The 18,585-nt window shown below is 39.8% G+C and overlaps 1 protein-coding gene across 1 annotated transcript in view; it reads left to right on the top strand.

Moving 5' to 3' along the window:
- NDRG1 (N-myc downstream regulated 1) overlaps nt 1-18,585 on the top strand; it is a 44,092-nt gene that overhangs the window by 22,574 nt on the left and 2,933 nt on the right. The window contains exons 4-15 of the mRNA XM_090040682.1: nt 1,167-1,272; nt 3,001-3,121; nt 5,468-5,530; nt 6,816-6,876; nt 7,240-7,326; nt 9,146-9,202; nt 10,061-10,164; nt 10,564-10,620; nt 11,962-12,013; nt 12,800-12,847; nt 16,117-16,152; nt 17,704-17,755. Coding sequence (XP_089896808.1) covers nt 1,167-1,272; nt 3,001-3,121; nt 5,468-5,530; nt 6,816-6,876; nt 7,240-7,326; nt 9,146-9,202; nt 10,061-10,164; nt 10,564-10,620; nt 11,962-12,013; nt 12,800-12,847; nt 16,117-16,152; nt 17,704-17,755 — 844 coding nt within the window. The remainder of the gene's footprint in view (nt 1-1,166; nt 1,273-3,000; nt 3,122-5,467; nt 5,531-6,815; nt 6,877-7,239; nt 7,327-9,145; nt 9,203-10,060; nt 10,165-10,563; nt 10,621-11,961; nt 12,014-12,799; nt 12,848-16,116; nt 16,153-17,703; nt 17,756-18,585) is intronic.

The raw sequence follows: 18,585 nt of genomic DNA, 5'->3' as shown, positions 1-18,585 counted from the left end.
GGTGCCAAAAACAAATTGGGGCAGGTGGATGGGCTGGTTGGTTGGTTAGTGTTAAGTTTTTTGTTGTTTTTAGAAAAAAATGAGGGTGCCTTTAGTTTTTATTACAAGATTAGCTGCAAGTTGAATGTAGTTTAATGACATCTGTGAACAGCAAGAAACCGAGGCTCTTGCTGAACTTCCTTTGCTATAGCAGGTGTTCTAAACTTGAAATAAGTACAGCATGACTTCTAGTTCATGCCAGTTAACATTTGTGATCATACAAAGGGATGGCTAGCTTTTGTTCAATATTGGCTTGTTTGGTTTCTTTACATAATGGGGTTAATGGTTTGACTGTCGGTGTGTCCTCTAATACCCTTAAGCAAATGGCTTTATCTGGTATGGACCACAGGCATGTGGATCTGGTTGTAAGACATGCTCTCTATACAATAACCAGTTTGTCCGGAAGGGAGAAGATTGCAGTAACTGCAAGCCTCGCAATATGACGACTTTAAGACCATTCTCAACTCTTCAGTGATCAAATTTAGTGGTAGATGGCAGATACTTGCACACTGTACTATAACAAAACTCCCCCTTTTTTGGTCTGCTGATGCTCTGAGTCTTAAAAATGAAGACAGAATGACATGAGCAATGGGAGGTCATGGGGAAGGAAGTGCACACAAAACCTTGTGGAGAAGGCAGATGTGACTCTTAGGGTGACATGGGTGCACAGAGGGCATTGTCATGGGAGAGAATGGGACACTGGCAATGGAGTTGCTCAGTCATTGGGACATGGAGAGGCTGTAATGAGACTTTGAAACCAGGCAGATGGGGAAGCAGGGTGGCAGGGGAGACAATTTTGTTGAGGGAGCTAGTCTTAGGGTATTGTGAGCTGAGCCTATAAAAGTGTAAACCACTCATTTCATTTTTTTTTTTTTTAAAGCTTTTAAAAATCTCTTGTAAATGCCCTTTCAGTGCTCCCTGTGCCTGTTCCATAACACAAAAGCAGAGATTAACATGTCTGTATCCTGTCACTGCACCATTCAAATTGCCCTGATGGAGCTCTTTCTTCAAAGAGAGAGAAAATGCAATATTTAAATTGTGCTGATCTTTTTCATCCTACCAAAAATATCCATGTTGTGGCTGCTGAGCTGAGCATTTAAACAAGTATTGCATCCCTTTCTTTCTAGGAGCAAGATGTCGAAACTGTGCATGGCTCTGTTCATGTCACAATGTGTGGGGTCCCCAAAGGAAACAGGCCCGTCATCCTGACATACCACGATATCGGACTGAACCGTAAGTGAAACTTGTATGCAGCAGCTTAGTAATGGCCTGCTAGAGTAGCTGGTCACTTATTCTCTTTTTAGTTTATCGAGTTACATTGTCCAACCTGTTTTAAAGGGGTTGAGATGATGCTGATTCCTTCAGGCTGCACTGAAGGCCAAAGCCACTGATGCAAAGGAGCCCAGGTTTATTGTTCAGAGTACATGTGGGCTGGCTGTCGGTCAAGAGGAGGGTTAGTAGGAATCTTTCAATGAATTTTTGCCCGTGGTAAAAGGCATTGGGACTAATGACAAGCATGGGTGGTACTACTCCAACCCCTGGAGTACGGATGTATGACTATATAATAAAGTATACGATATTTTCTTAGAGGGGTCATTCCTGTGTCGTCCCTCCCCCCGCCCCATCCCTTACCCTTTTGCATAAAGGCTTTTCTCTCTGTGTCTCCTTTCATAACATCCCAACACAGCAGCTTGTTTCCTACAAAAGCTGTTGTCTCTCTAAACCAGTTAGTCTCTTAAAGTGCTACCCTGACTCTCGTTTTGCCCATAATCTGATTTACCTTTTTGTTCTGTGGATTTCTCTCTCAATCTAAATACCATGTCTGTAAATAAATTAACTGAAGTTGAAAGATTCTTGGGTCCAAAGTAATCCCAATTTAAGTAACCATTAAATGATACCGTAAAAACCATCTGATGGAGAGTGTATGTGGAGAGGCCTTGAAATTGTATGTCTGATAATGATGAAAGGAGCTTTGTATGCAGGAAGCTGGGAGGATCCTTCTAATTTTTTTTTCTAGTGCTGTTGATTGGTACTGCAAGTTCTCTCCATTTCATTTGAACGATTGTGGACGATGATACCGTGTCAGCAGTAGTTTGGTTGGGGAACTATTTTTTTTATTTCTTGAGAGTTAGGTGAATTTACTGGGCTTCATAGATAAGCTCTAGGACCAAAATCTACTGTGTTTTGCCCCTTCCATCACGCCACGCAATATAGAATATTTTTGTTTTAATAATACGGGCCAGTTTAGAAGTCTGTTAAGTACGGCGGGAGTGTGTCTACACACAACGCTACACCAGACGCTAAAGAAACTACTAAATGGCTGCGCAGTAACCACTATTCAGTCAGATGCACACGTAAACATGCCCCAAGGATACTAAGTTATGGTCCTGTCAGTGTTGTAGCTTTTTGCCAGGTGCTTCAGATCAGCACACTATCTTGTAATAGTTGGGAATAAGGGCAATGACTTTTTTCTTGAATTTCCTGCTTTTTTTGTGTTTTGGTATAACCCTGTGAAAAATCAATGGAAATTTAGTGGATGCTTAAAAAAAGAAAAGCCAACTTGGATAAACATTTGGTCCCAATTTAAAAAAACAAACCAATGAACTAAAAGTGTAGAGAATATGCTCCCTGGGATTTGTGAGCCATAAACATTCTGAGTGCAGCTGCCAAAGTAACTAATGAGTAATGGTTTCCTGGTAAACTTCCTTTTTCTGCTTCAAGAGATAAAGCAAGTTGACAGTAACTACTTTTGGAGCAGGATTGTGTTGATCACTTGAAAAATGATGTGTTTATTACTTTGAGAACATAACTTGAACTGGGTGAAGTAAACTGTAGGTTAGTGAAACCCTAAATCCCCACAGAGATGACCTTAAGAAACCTCAAACCACACTTTAAGACTGCTGACTTAAAACAAGACATTCCTTTTTCCATCTTCTAACTATGCTCCTTTTCCTCCTAAAGACAAAACTTGCTTCACTCCCCTCTTCAACTACGAGGACATGCAGGAAATCACACAACACTTTGCTGTCTGCCATGTGGATGCACCTGGGCAGCAGGATGGAGCAGCACCTTTCCCAGCTGGGTGAGTTGTCTGACTTTGCTTTCAGGCTTAGCCTGTTAAATGGTGGGAAGCGACTTCCTTGGTCTGTTAATTTTAGCTCGGGTAACCTCCATGCAAGTCACGGAAGTTGTGCAGTATTTTGTGGATGAGCCAAGGTCAGATTGGGACTTCTTAAATTTACACTTAAGTATCTTGGTGTTTCTTTAACATAGCAAACATCCCTCTGCTCTTAAAATAATTTTTAGGCAATGTGTACAGCTGTCAGTTTTAAAATGAGTTGGCTAAATCTATGTGTAAGGAACTTGTTTTTGCAGCTTTTATTCCTGTTTCCTCATAACTATTTTTTTTTTGTTTGCAGTAGAAGCAGAAAAAGAAATTGGTGGAATAAAATAGTGGTTTTAACTGCTATGTAGAATTACCCCATTACAATCAGTCCTTTAGAGAGAGACAAGATGGAAAAATGCTAGTGAACAGAACTGAAAAGGCTATATTATTAACTAGAAAATCTGAACTGCAGAATATTTAAGACAAATGGAGTTTTAGTAGGATGACCAGGTGAGGTTTTTGTTGACTTCTAAGCATGTACTTGTTAATCCTCTTGGAAGTTTTGGTCTGTTCTTAGATAAAGTCACGTACTAGTAGAACCTGCCAACATCTAAAAGAGACTGCACTGGCCAAAATAAGTTTGACATCTTAGTCAAATAAGACAAGGGGGCCATACAATTTAAGATTTGTCTTCAATAAAATTGAGTATGATGGAAGGAGCTGCCAAGGGAGAATGAGTAGCAGTTCTGCTATAGGAACCAGGGATAAAGGAAAGAGTGGACTTGTACACCTGTTGAGAAAATCAAATTGATTCCTTTCACTGGTGTGGCAGTCAGAGGTCATTGTAGAGTGTGTACCAGAGTCTCAGCTTGTGTGCAGAAATAGCTCTGCTTTGAGTTGCACTATGATGTTATAGCTGATCTAGTACAGGCTGTTTTCTTAACAATATCTGAGAAATTCATCTTCTGCAGGTGTAATCTAATTAAAAATGGTTTGCGAGTGTGTCGTGCTACTTTGGACAGCAAAATAAGCACACATTTGCTAGTATAGTATGTGATGGAACAAGTGAATCTATATGCAGGCTTTAGTTGGTATAGAAGAGTCTTCAGTATGTCCTTAAACAATGCAGCAAGGTCCCAATGTTGACCTAAACCAGAGCAGGTCTGCATCGTACAATGGGGGTGCTTTTTTTTCATTATTTAGGAAACGGCTATAATGTGAATCATGGATGGGTGAAAGGCCTATCCTTCTCCATTCAAGGAGATGGCGTCAGGAACATTGCTTCAATCTCTAGCAGGGCTCCTAGGGTTAAATACTTAAATGGCATCTTGGCTCTTGTGCGCACTTGTCATTTTGCCATGTCAGGGGAAAAAATGTTGTTTTTTTTTTCCAGCACTTCAGAGTTAGGCTTATAAGTTTGCAGTGCCCAGATATAGACACCTTTGTTCAGAACTTTTTAAACACTTTTTTTTAAGTATTGATCTAGCAGCCCATCAAGTCCCGGTGTTGACAGGGAACTTCTGGGTCCAAGGAAGGTAGTAAGCCAGATGCATCCCCCATGGCTTGCCTGTTTTGCAAAAGTCCTGACACTGCACATCACAACTTCCCCTCAGGGTAGCGGGGGTTTTCTTTGTTTTCAGAGATGATGGGAGATACCCTGACACACACATGCACAAAAATAAGACTTTTGGTGAAGTCTGTCCCTGTAAGTGAATGCAGAGCAGTAGCATCTAAGAGTAGGGTTCTGGGTTCACTTTCCTGCTCTGCCACTGAGTTGACTCTAGGCAGGTGGTCCTCCCTTAAAGTTGGCCAAATTTTCGAGGATGCAAGAGATGGAATCCAGATTGATCCTGTGCCTGGGGGTATGGGAGATCCCACATTGCTTGTGTTGGAAGTACCGTAATCTCTGAGCTGTCCGCCAGTCTGGGATGACTCTTCCATCCTGCTCCCCTCTCTCACCTTCCTGCCCCCACCCCCCAAAACAAATTTACGTTGCTATATTTTTCTTTCTCCGTAACAGCAAAGGCTTTAACTTTTTAATTGAAATGTTTTCTTGTCATCCCTAATTATTCTATCCATGAACACTTTACACATTTATAAAATCAAGGTAACTCTTGTACATCAGTACAATAAGGCTCAGTTGCTGATATTTTTAAAAAATGTATTGTATCTTTGGTTACAGTGAGCCCACAAGTATGAAATGTTGAAAGTACTATTTAAATCTCTGGCCACAATTGTAACGAACCCAATCTACTTCAATCCAAGGAAGCCTACTGGCCTGGAAAATGATTACTAAACTTTACAAACAAATATTTCCTATAGATACATGTATCCCTCTATGGATCAGCTGGCTGAAATGCTCCCAGGGATCCTGAAACAGTTTGGGTGAGTAGAGAATCATGTACTAACAATTGAGTCTGTTTTGATTCTGATTTTTATATATGGTCTTAAAAATTCATTTAGCCTATAATGCACTAATTAAACCCTCCTGAAATTGTTCGTACTTAATCATACTGTTAAACATATGAAGCATCTCTACATTAATCAGTTTTTAGTCTGAAGGAATCGCTGTTGCTTCAGCACTTCTCCCCTTGTAGGCTCTGCATTGTACTAGTCTCCCTCCTCCAAGCAACTTAATTTTAATGTGTCCTTGTTTTGAGAAGTTGTGCTTAAGAATTTTTTTTAAAAGCGGTTCATTTGCGAACTCTCAGCTGTGATGACGAGACTATTTGTTCCTTTTAATTACACTTAAATGGTTCAGAATGTAAAGTAGCTAGTGCAAGAATTTGAATAGATCTATCTTTTTGTCTGGTTACATTTACTTATTTAATTCTCAGTATCTTTCTTGTGTGAGAGCATGATGCATAAGACCTATCAAACAAATTTTGAAAACATTTTAATGGGGGGACTGAGTTCTGCCTCCAGCCCCCTGGCTTGATGTTATTGATTTGAATAAGTGCACCACCAAGTTTTTGTTTTTTTGGTTAAAGTACCATTTTGTTTTTGACGTGGTTTTGTCTTGCCTCGACATTCTCTCTTCTGTTGTTTAATGACCCCACTGTAATAAATCCTTTTCTCTTTTTTCACCAGATTAATATAGATGCATTCAGTGCATGTTATTTGTACAGATCATTTCAATTTTTGGCTTGCTCTTGTGACTGAGTAGCCCTTACAGTATATGACTTTGTTCCGTGTCACCCTTGGAGAGAAACTGGGGAGACGTGGTTTAGTAGCCACAAAATGAGGTCTTTTTATTTAGCCTTCAGAAATTTCATAGCTCTGAGTCCTCAGTTTTCCCTGGCACTTAAAGTAGCTGATTCACTTCCAGAATCAGAACAATACTATTCTTCATCAGTATATTTATCTAAAGACATAAAGTTACTAGCCCTACACTGGAATGCAAATGGACAAATATCTGATGCATCTAACTTCAGCTGAGACCCAGACGGCATACTGAGCTACTCTGGGCTTGGTCCACAGCTTATGTAAATTGGTGCAGCCCTCCTGATGCCAATGGAGAGACAATAGATAATACTACCTATGAATCTGCCATGTAGTAAAAGCAAAATGGCATGTAGTGGGGTTGATTTGAACGGGGACAATCTTTTTTTTGTTCGTGTTTTTTGCATTTACATCAGTGCACTTCTAATATACTTTTTGTTCTGTGTAGGCTGAACAGTGTTATTGGAATGGGAACTGGAGCTGGTGCCTACATCCTAACTAGGTTTGCTGTAAGTTTGTTTTTTGTTTTTTTATTGCACTTTTCTTGGAAGCTAATCCTCCTGACACAAGCAGATCCTTCCCAACCAGCCATAATTACTGGTTCAAGCAGTCCTGGTTTTAAGTGAAACAACAGGATCAAAATGTCCATTTCAGTCCTGGACTCAACCCAGTTAACTGGAAGTTGTTGGGTTTTTTTTTAATGGGAGTTCCCTGTTTAAACCCAGGGTGGAGATGTTGCTAATCAGTAATGCTTTGCATATACCAATAAAATTGTTTATATACTTCCTGTCCCCTCCCCAAATAACTCTTTAAACTGTCTAATGTTGGTTTACAAAGTATCTGAGGAAGTTTTGTGTTCGTATAACTTGCAGCTAAACCATCCAGAGATGGTGGAAGGACTTGTCCTCATTAATGTAAACCCCTGTGCTGAAGGATGGATGGATTGGGCAGCAACTAAGGTAAATGAACAAAAGTTGTTTGTTTCTTGTGTTTGTTTTTTATATTTCACCTTGATGTGGAGCTGAACAATAGGTTCTTAAGTGCTAATGATCAGTTAACTAAACTTTCTTAGTTTTCTTACTAAGATGTGGCTTTAGACTGGAAATATGGATACTAATTGCTTTTGGTTCTCTTTTTTCTTTTAAAAAAAAAAAAAGTGCCTTCTGTAGTGTCATTGATTTACTTTTTTTAATTATAATCGATGTACCCAATAATGTTGTCATACTATAGTTAACAGTGCTATTGTATATATTTGTCTCTTCAGGTTTATTAGCTCTTGGGGAAGAAATAATCCAATTGAACCTAAATGTGGGCTAGAACTGAAACCCTTTTTTTAAACTACATTTTCAAAACAGTATAACATCTGATTCCTGCTTGCCCATGGTTTGTCTGCTAACAGTCTGCAATGAGAATTAGATTTGGAAAAAAAATTAAATTTACTAAAGGAGGTGTGCTTTCAGAATCCAGTAGGAACAGCATGTGCATGAACAAAAATAGTAAAAGTGTGCTGTCCTAGAGGATTGTCAAGCATGTTGCCACATCTAGCAGTGGCAGCTCCATGTGCAGGAAAAATCCTTGATATTTTTATATTTTGCTGCCTGCTGATCTGAAGATTAAAGGATACAAAAGTACATAAGTGGTAAGGAATTTAAGCTTCAAAAACCTTTCAGAGTTCCAGCAGGTAAATGATAGGTTTAATGTGATACATGTCTGTCATATACACCATCTTTATGCGCCATCTTATATATATAATTTGATCATAAACGCATTTCAAACCTGCCTGAAAGTGTGCTTCTTGTCCTAGCTCACTACTTAAGATGTGTAGCTATATCTTAATTGAGCTAGGACAAGAAGCGCACTTTCAGGCAGGTTTGAAATATGTTTATGATCAAACACATGGGTGTTTCTTAACCACATGGAAAAGGCTTAATGGACAAATCCTCATAGTTAGAAAAATTCTGTTGTAAGCTAAAAGAGGTGTTTTGGATACTTGAAAAGGCAGCATCTACCTTTCAATATCAGGAAATCCTGCTCTGGTTGTAAAGAGAGCTGTTGTATAGATCTTCCCATAGTACTGAGAGCTACAAAGAGGAGCTCTTTCATACCCTTTAATCTGGGAAATTGTTTGGGAGGGGAGGGACTGAGTGACTCCCAGAAGGCATGGGATAACTGGTCTCTGAAATAAGTGGGTCACCTCTCCCAATATTCCTAGTTTGCTTAAATTCCCTAGTGGCCCTGTCCCACCTTTACTTGCCACTTACTAAGAGTCATTACATTTATCAAGTCTCCAGTGGTACTGCTGGATTGTGTGACCCTTTCTTAAATGTTTTCTGCTTGTTCTCAGATGTATAGCTGCAGCTGTCTTGCAGACCAGCCTTGCAATCTTTACAGTGTTTGTTGGATCCTCTTTCACAAACAGCTGTGAAAGATGGGGAAAACTCCCACGTGCTTGTCACTTTTGTCCAGACATCTAGGAGGAATGATTATTTTAAGCTTAGGTGTTCTTTCTCTAACTGGTCAGTGTTATGCACATTAACACGATACATACCTTAGCAACCAGTTCTCGCACTGCATAAACTACAACAAGGATGTCAAGAGTTGTATCCTATGGATACTTCCAGTTGGGTTTGTATTATGCTTTTGTGACACCTGGTAGTTGCAGGACATTACTTAAGTCAATACCTGACCTAAGCGGAGGGGAGTAGAGTAACCACTCCTAGTTCTCAGGCACTCTTTTTAAATTTAAAAATAAATAAATAAAACGCTTATTTCATTTAGATTTCAGGGTGGGCTAACGCCCTGCCAGATATGGTCATCTCGCATCTCTTTGGAAAGGTAAGTTGGCACTACTTCGTTATCTTTCATAAATTGTGTTCCACAATACCTTCCTTCAATTTACCACAGAACCATTAATCATGTCTTATGTTTTAATTTTTCCTTATGCACGGAATACTTTTTTCCTAAACTTAGATATTTCATATTGCAGCTGCCTTGTCACTGAATCTTGATCTGCTGCCCGTAGAAGCAATTGTGTGAAACTATTATGAAAAGGCCATAGTACAGCATGGATACACATCTATAAAGACTATAAGTACAGTATAGTGACAAAATTAATGTAGAAAACTACAGGAGCAGTATTAATTGCTCTTTAAAATACACATTGTTCAAATAACTGCTGTCAAGTTGTAGGCAGACTGCAGACATTTAAGTAAAAAAAAATAATAATAATAATAAAAAATAATAATAATAATTTTAAAGTGATGGTATAGGAGCTGACTTCTTTACTTCCTGATGTGAGAACCAGTATACAGGAGAGCAGCATTCCTAGCATTATAACAGTAAACTCCATAAATCTGGAAAACAGTTTACTGATAAAAGACACAAACTTTTAAAATGCTTATCTGCCTTAATGGCAACACTTGAATTTCATCAAGGTTTTATAGTGAAACTCTGGAACCATAATGAAAAGTACTTGAAGCTTAGAAGCTCTTCTGAAACGGAATGCTGCACTGCATATACTTTTGTAATTTCAGCCAACAAACCTAAGTTAGTTCTGAATAATAGTATTTGAGTGCCAAATGCTCTCCCCCTCCCTTTTCCCCCCCCCCCATGTTCCCTGGTTGATTTGAGCCATGTGTAATTCTGATACATGTGTAATTATCAGACTACTAAAATAGACCTCTTTCAATGTAGGAAGAGATTCACAGCAACCCTGACCTGATTTATACTTACCGCCAGCATGTTATCAATGACATGAATCCAACCAATCTTCATCTCTTTGTCAACTCTTACAACAGGTAAAGAAAAAAATATTCTCTTGAGCTTTGTAGTGACTTGTGGTGTTTGCCTGTCCCTTGGACTGTTGCTTATTGCATCTTCAGTACAAGTGCTATCAAGCAAAATTGCATGGGGAATCTTAGCTCCATCAGAAGATCGTCTTAAGACATGCTGCTTTATAATGATTTCTTTGAATGTGTATAGGAATGCATATTTTCTTTTATGCAACTTCTTTAGATTGGCTCATTTAAAAAGCAGATTGATATTTCTTTATTTTGTGTGTGTGTATAGCTTTTGTCAATAAGGAAAATAAGTTATACATGACAAGTGTGGAGAAACGTGAGACTTGCTGAATCTAACTATTTTTCAATTTTATTTCTCTTCTCCCCCTCCCTGCCACCCAATGCCCTAACCTATAGTCGAAGAGATTTAGAGATTGAGCGCCCCGTTCCTGGAGTAAATGTTGTTACTCTACAGTAAGTACCACAACGTCAGATGGCAATGTCTTGGTGTTGGTATATGTGAATCTATCCCAATTTGAGCTGTCCTAAATGATGTAAATGCTGTCACAGTAAAAGCCCATTGGCTGTCTTAAAGAAATGGTATGATAAGTTGGATGTGCGTTCTAAGTTAGCTATTGAAGTAACATCTTCCAGTAGATTTTCCTGCTTGGTTTCAAATGCCTGCTGGTGCTTTTGAAAACAAAAGGCTCTGGAAATGCTTCCTGCAGTTGACAGTCTTCTAGGAGGTTTGTGAACTGCCTCTCAGCTTTGGTTGATGATCTCATAGAGCATAGTGGTCTGTTTAAAAATTGTACAGAAAAAGAAAAATTGTACTCTTAAAGTAGTACAGCTAAAAGCAATAAATATTTGTGCTTGTCTTGTTCTTGCAGCCTTTCCTGTAGCAAGTGATGGCTGTTTTATAGGGGAAGCATTATTTTTGAGGAGGAGGCTTTTGAAAGGGTTTAGGTAGTAAAGAAAATAATTCTTATAATCTTGCCTATCTTGAGTTTAAGTATGTTAAATTGCTTAGAAGATAGTGGTGGAGGAGAGCTCCATTCTGTTTCAGGGGGACCATTACTTTGCAATTTTAGTGAACTTTTAAATAATGAATGTGCAACAAATACAGTATCACAAAGCTTCATCTACTGTGGGGAGACGTACAAGAAAAGATGGAAAAAATATGGCTCGCCCATTCATTAGAATAAATAGAGGTTTTTGTTTTATAAATGCTTATACAAACAAAATTCTGTAACCAAACTGTTAATTATTTTTCAAAATAGTTAAAGCCTTAAGTTTATTCAGGAAGATGGTTAAGATGGCCCTAGAAAAGAGAGAGAGCTAAGAATTCAGAGCAGGAGAAATGGACTCTCCAGCAAGGTATGCCCCATAAGTGGGTTGGGTTTTTTTTAGACTGGGAAACATAGCAAACTTCAAGGGGGAGCCAAGAGGGGGAGAGAAGCAGAATAAGGGAAAGAAATCAAAAGAAAAAATGGATATAAAGTTGTGGGAGATTACAGTGCTGTTGTAGTGACACATACTAATCTTTTTTTAATCTGTAACATGAAATTAGGGTATGCAATAGCATAGCAGCCTTCCTAAAGTTTCAGATCAATTTCTGGTCCTTTTAAGAACAGGTAGGTGAGATCTTGAATAATAAAATGAGACTCTTTGGGATAGCAGCTATAATTTCTTGCTTCTGATCACTTAACTTCTGGTTCAGTCATCCTGTTTATACCAAGAAATGTTTTTTTTTGTGGATAAAAGTTGTGTTTAGGACATCTAAATAACCATTTTCTTGTAATTTTTTCTTTGCAGATGCCCTTCTCTTTTGGTGGTTGGTGACAATTCCCCAGCAGTTGATGCCGTGGTATGCATTGTAAAAGACTTAATGAACAACTTTTTTGGATTAATCGGCATACAGGCTGGGAATTTAGATCAGCATTGGAGAAATGTCCAGCAGTAATTGAGTGTAAATGGCTCGTTGTTCTTGGACCTGTCTTGTGTTCATGCCCTCTGCTTGGCCACGTTCAATTAATGGCTACTGTTTTGGGGACAATGGATATTGCAATGTTCAGACACATAATGAGCTAGCTGAGAGCCATGAACACAAATACTCACCTTTTAGAAATGAATCTGTAGTCTGTATTCTAGCTGTGTTTTAAATGGAGTTCTGCCTTGGGTCACTAGAAGCAGGAAACTTCATTTTGCCCTTCATAACTATCTTCAAATGGCTGGGTGACTTTAAACATTGCATCTTTAATGAGTCTGTCCAGTCTTTTGGCATGTGGCCACTTGGCAGCTCACTTTCTGGGATTCTACCAAATGACCACAAATCACATGATAAACAGCACTTACTGCCAGTGTAGCACAAGAAGCACAAAAACCTCTCTTTTTCTGGTTAATGGGGTTGTTTATACATCTGGAAGAATAGACCAGCAGAGAGAAACTTTGAATCAAACTGTTTGTTTGAGCTATAAACAAAGGAGCCTTTAAGAAGTAAAATCCAAGGTGCACAACTTCTAGGGTATATTAAACTGTCAGACAGGAAGATGCTATATAATGATTAAGGCAAACAATTGTTCATACTTCTCATCCAGTAGTTTAAAATTATTGTGAACATGAGTGATGCTGACACTGCTGTTCTTCTATGCAGGTTGAATGCAATGCTAAATTGGATCCAACAAAGACCACACTCCTGAAGGTAATAACCAATACATTCAGATTACAGATCTTACTTTTTTTTATGGTTGCAGTGCTAGTGGAGTTAAACATAAATGAGCAGATGCCAAGTCAACATAGTGTAATATCAGGATATGGTGCAAATATAAATGCCTCTTATTCAGGAGAGTATATTTTTTGAGTTGGAGCAGTCAATACTATTCAATGAGATGGTCAGCAAATGGAGAAGAGAATAAGCCAACTGGCAGCATTGGAATATTCATGGAGAAAACTTTTTTTATCTTTGTTTCAAATCTGGGGTAGGGGAAGCTGGGCTATGGGGCCAATTTCACCTTCTCTGCTTTTTAGAAGTGCAGGCCATATTTACTAATTGTATATACACATGGTACTTTGATGCCCAGAACTTTTCATCTATGGGTCATCAGGCATGCATATAGGGTAAAACCCTGGAAAGATGAAGTACAGCCAGTATGGTTTTCTGAACACTTAGAAACTTGGCTCTGAATAGATTTTTTTTAAAAATTGGTGCTTATTAGGATTAGAGAGGTCAGCTAATGGGGGGAAAAACAGCTTTTTTTCCCACTAATAACCTGCTGTTCCAGTGAACTTGTTGAGCTTCTTCTAATGCCAGGACATCAGCAGAAGTGTTACTGATCCAGACTTTTGTTTGGAATTCGTTAGCTAGACTTTTATTTTTGCTGAACACAGTCAAGCAAGTGAGTGAACAGCCATACTGTACTAAGACCCAGGGTAGGTGATGCAGGTCACATGAGCAGCATCATGCTAAGAGTTCACGTGTGCAAAGAAACAGACTTAATCGTCACTTCAGTAAGGAGGAGAGGGTTTTCTGTTTTGGTTTTCTTTTTTCCCCCCTGCCAGGTACAGGTCAAAACCTGCATGGAATGACAGGGTGGCTTGTACAAACCTAAATCCTCCCGGGAGGAGACGCTGAACAGCTGGGCTAAGCCCTAATCGGATCCTGTTAATCTCTACTGAGGGAACGAGTTCTGCGATAATGGCTTGTAGCTACAGTTTTTAAGCCTGAAATCAGCAGCTTTGTTCTGGTCCTCAGTTGCACTTCTATATCTCATGCAGTTCCTCAGTTCTTTGTAGCTTTGCTGTGAGCAGATGGGGTATTCACATACCTCTTGTGCTTAGGAACAGGGCTAGTAGCATGGAGCAGTTTATTGTACAGAGCATCCACACTTAAACGCGCAGCAGGAGTGGGTTTTCTGCTCTGTTCCCTGCACCTGTATCGCTTCCCATCTTCACCTGCAGGACAGAGTAACAGAATGTCTTCAGATCAGGTTGGTTCTGTTTCTGCCTGCTGGTCCAAAGTATTAGCTTGATGGTCACAAACCAGTATAGAGCAGTGGCACGCAGCCTTCTAGCCCTGTGGGTGCTACTGCTCTATAGATCCCTGTGGTCTTGGTTTGTGAGCCTGATTCCCTCATGCCAGCCAGATCTGGCCACAGTCCAGCGCAGTGTAGCACACGGTGCCACATTACCTGGCCCACAGAGCTCTCCGCACATTTGGGAATTGGGCAGCAGGGGAGTGGCAATTTAATGCTGCCACTGCTTCCCTACTGCCAAACTCCTGGAGCCGTGTGGAGCCCTGCAGGCTGGACGAGGTGGCTCTCAGCAAGATGGATCTGATGGGTCGAGCACCACTGGTATGGAGGAATCTGACGAAACTTTGTTGCCTTCCACTTCCCCAGTTCAAACCTGTTTGATGAGGCTTACTATCCTAGAATGGCTCTTTAGTTCAGCAAGTCTTACTTGAAAAATGTCACCTCCTTCAGTTAAAACCAGATTCATTGCTAACCGTTACCAATTTCATTAGGAACTGAATAGAAATGAAAAGCATCTTACAGGAGTAGAGTCTAGCTGCCAGCTAAAACTGAATCCTGATTGGAACCCTTTGCAACTGATGCAGCGGATACTAATTATTTGTAGAAACCCTTCAGTGAATTTTTGGAGACAATTCAGTCTCTCTTTTTTTTCTTCCCTTCTGTTTCCACATCCCACAATAAAGCTATCTGACAAGACAGCAAATGATCTGCTTTTCATATGTTGTCCTACACCTGATCTCCTTTGTAATAAGTTACTTTCTTGTGGATATCGTTATTTCTGAAATTTTGATGTAGGGGCTTTCCAAGTTGTCAAGAGTCTTCTGGGAGGAGTGCTGGATCCTAAATTGCTGTGTAGCACATCTCCTTAATTTAAGTTTTTAAAATTCAGTGAGCCAGACTAATCTGACTGGGACTCTACTGGAACGCACGCAAATGGCTTACTGTACCACATAATAGGATCCAATTAAAGAAGCTGAGTGTTGTAAAGCAGTGGCAGCTCAAAACGCTTGCGTTTTGCCCACATTGAATGTTAATGTTATGTGGCTTGATTCCAAAGCATGCTCCTGGAAAATTGCTCCATGTAGAAGTTGGCATTCCCAGCCCTTGACCAGCTGGAAAACATCTTGCATAACCAACCTTCACTGAAGCTGAGGTTATGAATTATGTTAGCTGCTAGCCTAGAAAGTAAGAATGTTATTCTATAGTCGGATACTTTTAAGTAGGGCTGTGGGCTTCCTGTAGTTCATAACCTGACTCTGCTAGTTGTAATGCTTATTGGACTGTTTCTGTTGGGTTGCCTTTGAAGGATGGAGAGACAAAAATAATGAAATGCTTCAAAACTTTTACATGCACTTAACCTTTCTGGTAACTGGCTTCCTCTGCTTCTCTTGGCAATTAGACCTGCTGCTGGGGTCTTCCATCCTCTCCACTAATGCTTTCTTTAACTTGCACCTTTTTATGTGGTAGGATCCAGACAGCAGAGGTGCAATGGTTGCAGAGGTTGTTTGCCATCTTCTTTTTCAGTGCCCAGGCCCATTTTTAAAATCTTGCATAGAGCTAAAAATCAAAATTTGTAGCTAATGCATTCGGCAATTGTTGCTTTCCTCTGTAAAACCTTCCAAATTTTGCAACTTACCTCACTTTCTCCCCCCGCTCCTCCGTTTTAATTAGCTTGTATAACTACTGGATTTGACGGGCAGGGTCTGAGCACAGAATTGTAATGCCCGTGCTCCAGACCTAGCTTTTGGATGCCTTTGGACCAGAAGTGCTCAAGGCTTCACACAGTTGCTTAAAGTTTTCACACAGTTCAAGGTTTCACAATTGTGTAGTGGATAGAAATCTCTCTCTGAAGTACTTGTATAGGTCAGCAGTGAAGTAACTCTGTTATAATACCAGAATACAGAAGTGAATTCTCCTAACACTTTTAATCTTCTTGTAGATGGCAGATTGCGGTGGCTTTCCTCAAGTTTCCCAGGTATGATTTTATTGAAGGCAAACTTAACTAGTGCTATTTTTTGTGGAATGTCAGAATATGATGGGCCCTCTTGAAGGATACTCACTATTCCTAAACATTAGCCAAGTGGCTGGTTTGATTCATGAATAGCGATGTCACTCAGTCATCCGATCTCTTCCTTTTAAAGACCAACCAAGCACAAAATTAGGATTAGAAAGAGATATTATTTTTCACTAATTAAGTCTTAAATGTGTAAGGATTGGAAGGTGGCAGTGTAGAAGCATCATCTGCTAAACGGAAAGGGATTACCACTTCTATGCCAGCATTATAAAACCATTTAGTTCTCTGTGCTATTATACGTTAGTTCTCTGTGCTTATACTTCTGATCAGAAAGGTAGGAGCAGGGAATAACTAGCCTGGTATTTTTTACGTGCATTGATCTAGCCTAGCAGAATGAGCTGGAATTTTTGAAGCATGTTATGGTATAAATCCTGAGGCATGTTAAGGTGTAAATTCTCTAGCAGTGCTTCATCGACGAGGCTGACCCATAAATTCACTTTTAGGATATACCTTTTAATGGTTTATTATGAGCCAAGTAGGTGGGAAGAGCAGGGTCCTAAGTCGTCTATTTTAGTCTGAAGAAACTGAGCTTCAGGCAATTGAGGAGTGTTATTTTAGCACAACTGTGAGTAGATAAAGAGTGAGTGAGTGATGAGAAAAGCCTGTTAACAGTGTGAAGAGATTGTGCCCAAAAAGTTTAGTTTGCGGAGTAGGGGTGGAGGAAGGCTTTGCCCTACATTATGGGGCGGTGTCCTTGGCATAAGTTCAATAATACACTGTCGCTTATTTGTTGGTTCAGTTATTGCTTTGCCCAAGAGCATATGAAACTGTGCTCTTGCAATCGTAGCACCTCTAGCTTTTTATCACTGTTTTCAGTGCATCTGTTGAATTATGCTTAAACATGGCCAGTTACTTACCTGTTTCTTTTTGGGGTGGCAAATGACCTGTGCAGAAAATGGAGGCAAAACTACAACTAGTCCAGGTGATCACACACATTTCTGATCCCTATATTGTTCTTCACTTCCTGTGAGACCAACTCTAACTTGGGCCTGACCCAGTCCTCTTGACCTTAGTTAAAGAATTGACTGCTGCAGTAATAAGTGGGGTGCGCTAATCTTAATGTAAAATAAGTATTATTGGGGGAGTTACTCAAGTAAAATAGACATGCTTCAGATGTTTTGAGTAAAACCCAAGGTCTATACCAGAGGTTGTCAACTGAGGCTGCATGTACCCTGGGGTACTTTTGGAAGGCCCCAGCAGGTACATGACAGCACCACAGAAGTTGCTGGCACTTCTGGTTTTTTCCTGTTGACTGACTGTGGGGGACCCCCCACCACTGCTCATCAACTGGTTGCCAGGGGACTCCCTGCTTCTCAACTGGCCACTGGGGGTACACCGACCAAAAAAAAAAAAAAGCTAAAAACCCCTGGTCTATACAAAGGATACTGTAGTGTGGCTAATTTGATAACTACTACATTTTAACTTTTTTTTTTTTTTAATTTCCTATTACAGCCTGCAAAGCTCGCAGAAGCTTTCAAATATTTTGTCCAAGGAATGGGCTATAGTAAGTATATTTCCTTATTGAAATAGAAGGATTAGCTGCACCTAGGAAGCAGAATGAGGTAACAAAGAAATCTGTTGTGAATTTTTAAATGTCTAGGGTCACCCTGTGCTTATAAAACATCTACTCTCTCATTTTACCACTAGATTGTATTTTGGATGAGGATGTATAGTGCTTGAAGGAAGGGCTTGCAGACCTGGATCAAGTTAGAATAGCAGAGTAGTGTGGGGAGCTTTGAAACAGCTCTTCTGCTGCTGATTAGTGCTCACATGTATTGGCATATGATAAGAAACCATAATGTGGTTTTCTTATAATTTTTTTTTTTTACTGTCTCTCTATGTGATGGTTATAGTTAATGATGTGTGTCTTGTCAAGATAGTCTAAGACACAAACTACATGCTATCCTGCTGTTTATTGAAATTAGTTGGCCTCACTCTCTTTTTACAGAAGTGACTAGGGTTATCCAGAGACATGTTTGCAAAGTGCTCTAAAATCTATCCAATTCCAACCAAAGACATGTAGTAATTCTCTTGTGCAACTACACTTAATACAGGCCTAGTTCATCCTCTAGCAAGTTCCAGGCATGGACTTTTACATAGCATTGCTGGAGAATTCTTCCTGAACTGTGATCCCCTTCCTGTCCTCAGCTTTCTTACCTCATGGGCTGGAGAAATGATTCTCACATTACTCAAACCTGCACTTTCAAAGCTTGACCTTCAAGCTCTGAGCATGCAGATATGGGTCACTTTACCTGCCTGCTGCAACATGCAGGACACTTGCAGGCATCTGGTTTGTCTATACAAGTGCCGAGCAGGTATGTTGCTACCCATCTC

This window comes from Crocodylus siamensis, chromosome 3 (genome assembly GCF_052110815.1).
Source record: "Crocodylus siamensis isolate JL-2025a chromosome 3, ASM5211081v1, whole genome shotgun sequence".
NCBI classification, from domain to species: domain Eukaryota; kingdom Metazoa; phylum Chordata; order Crocodylia; family Crocodylidae; genus Crocodylus; species Crocodylus siamensis.
The sequence above is the reverse complement of the archived record's forward strand: the minus strand, read 5'-3'. Positions and strand labels throughout refer to the sequence as shown.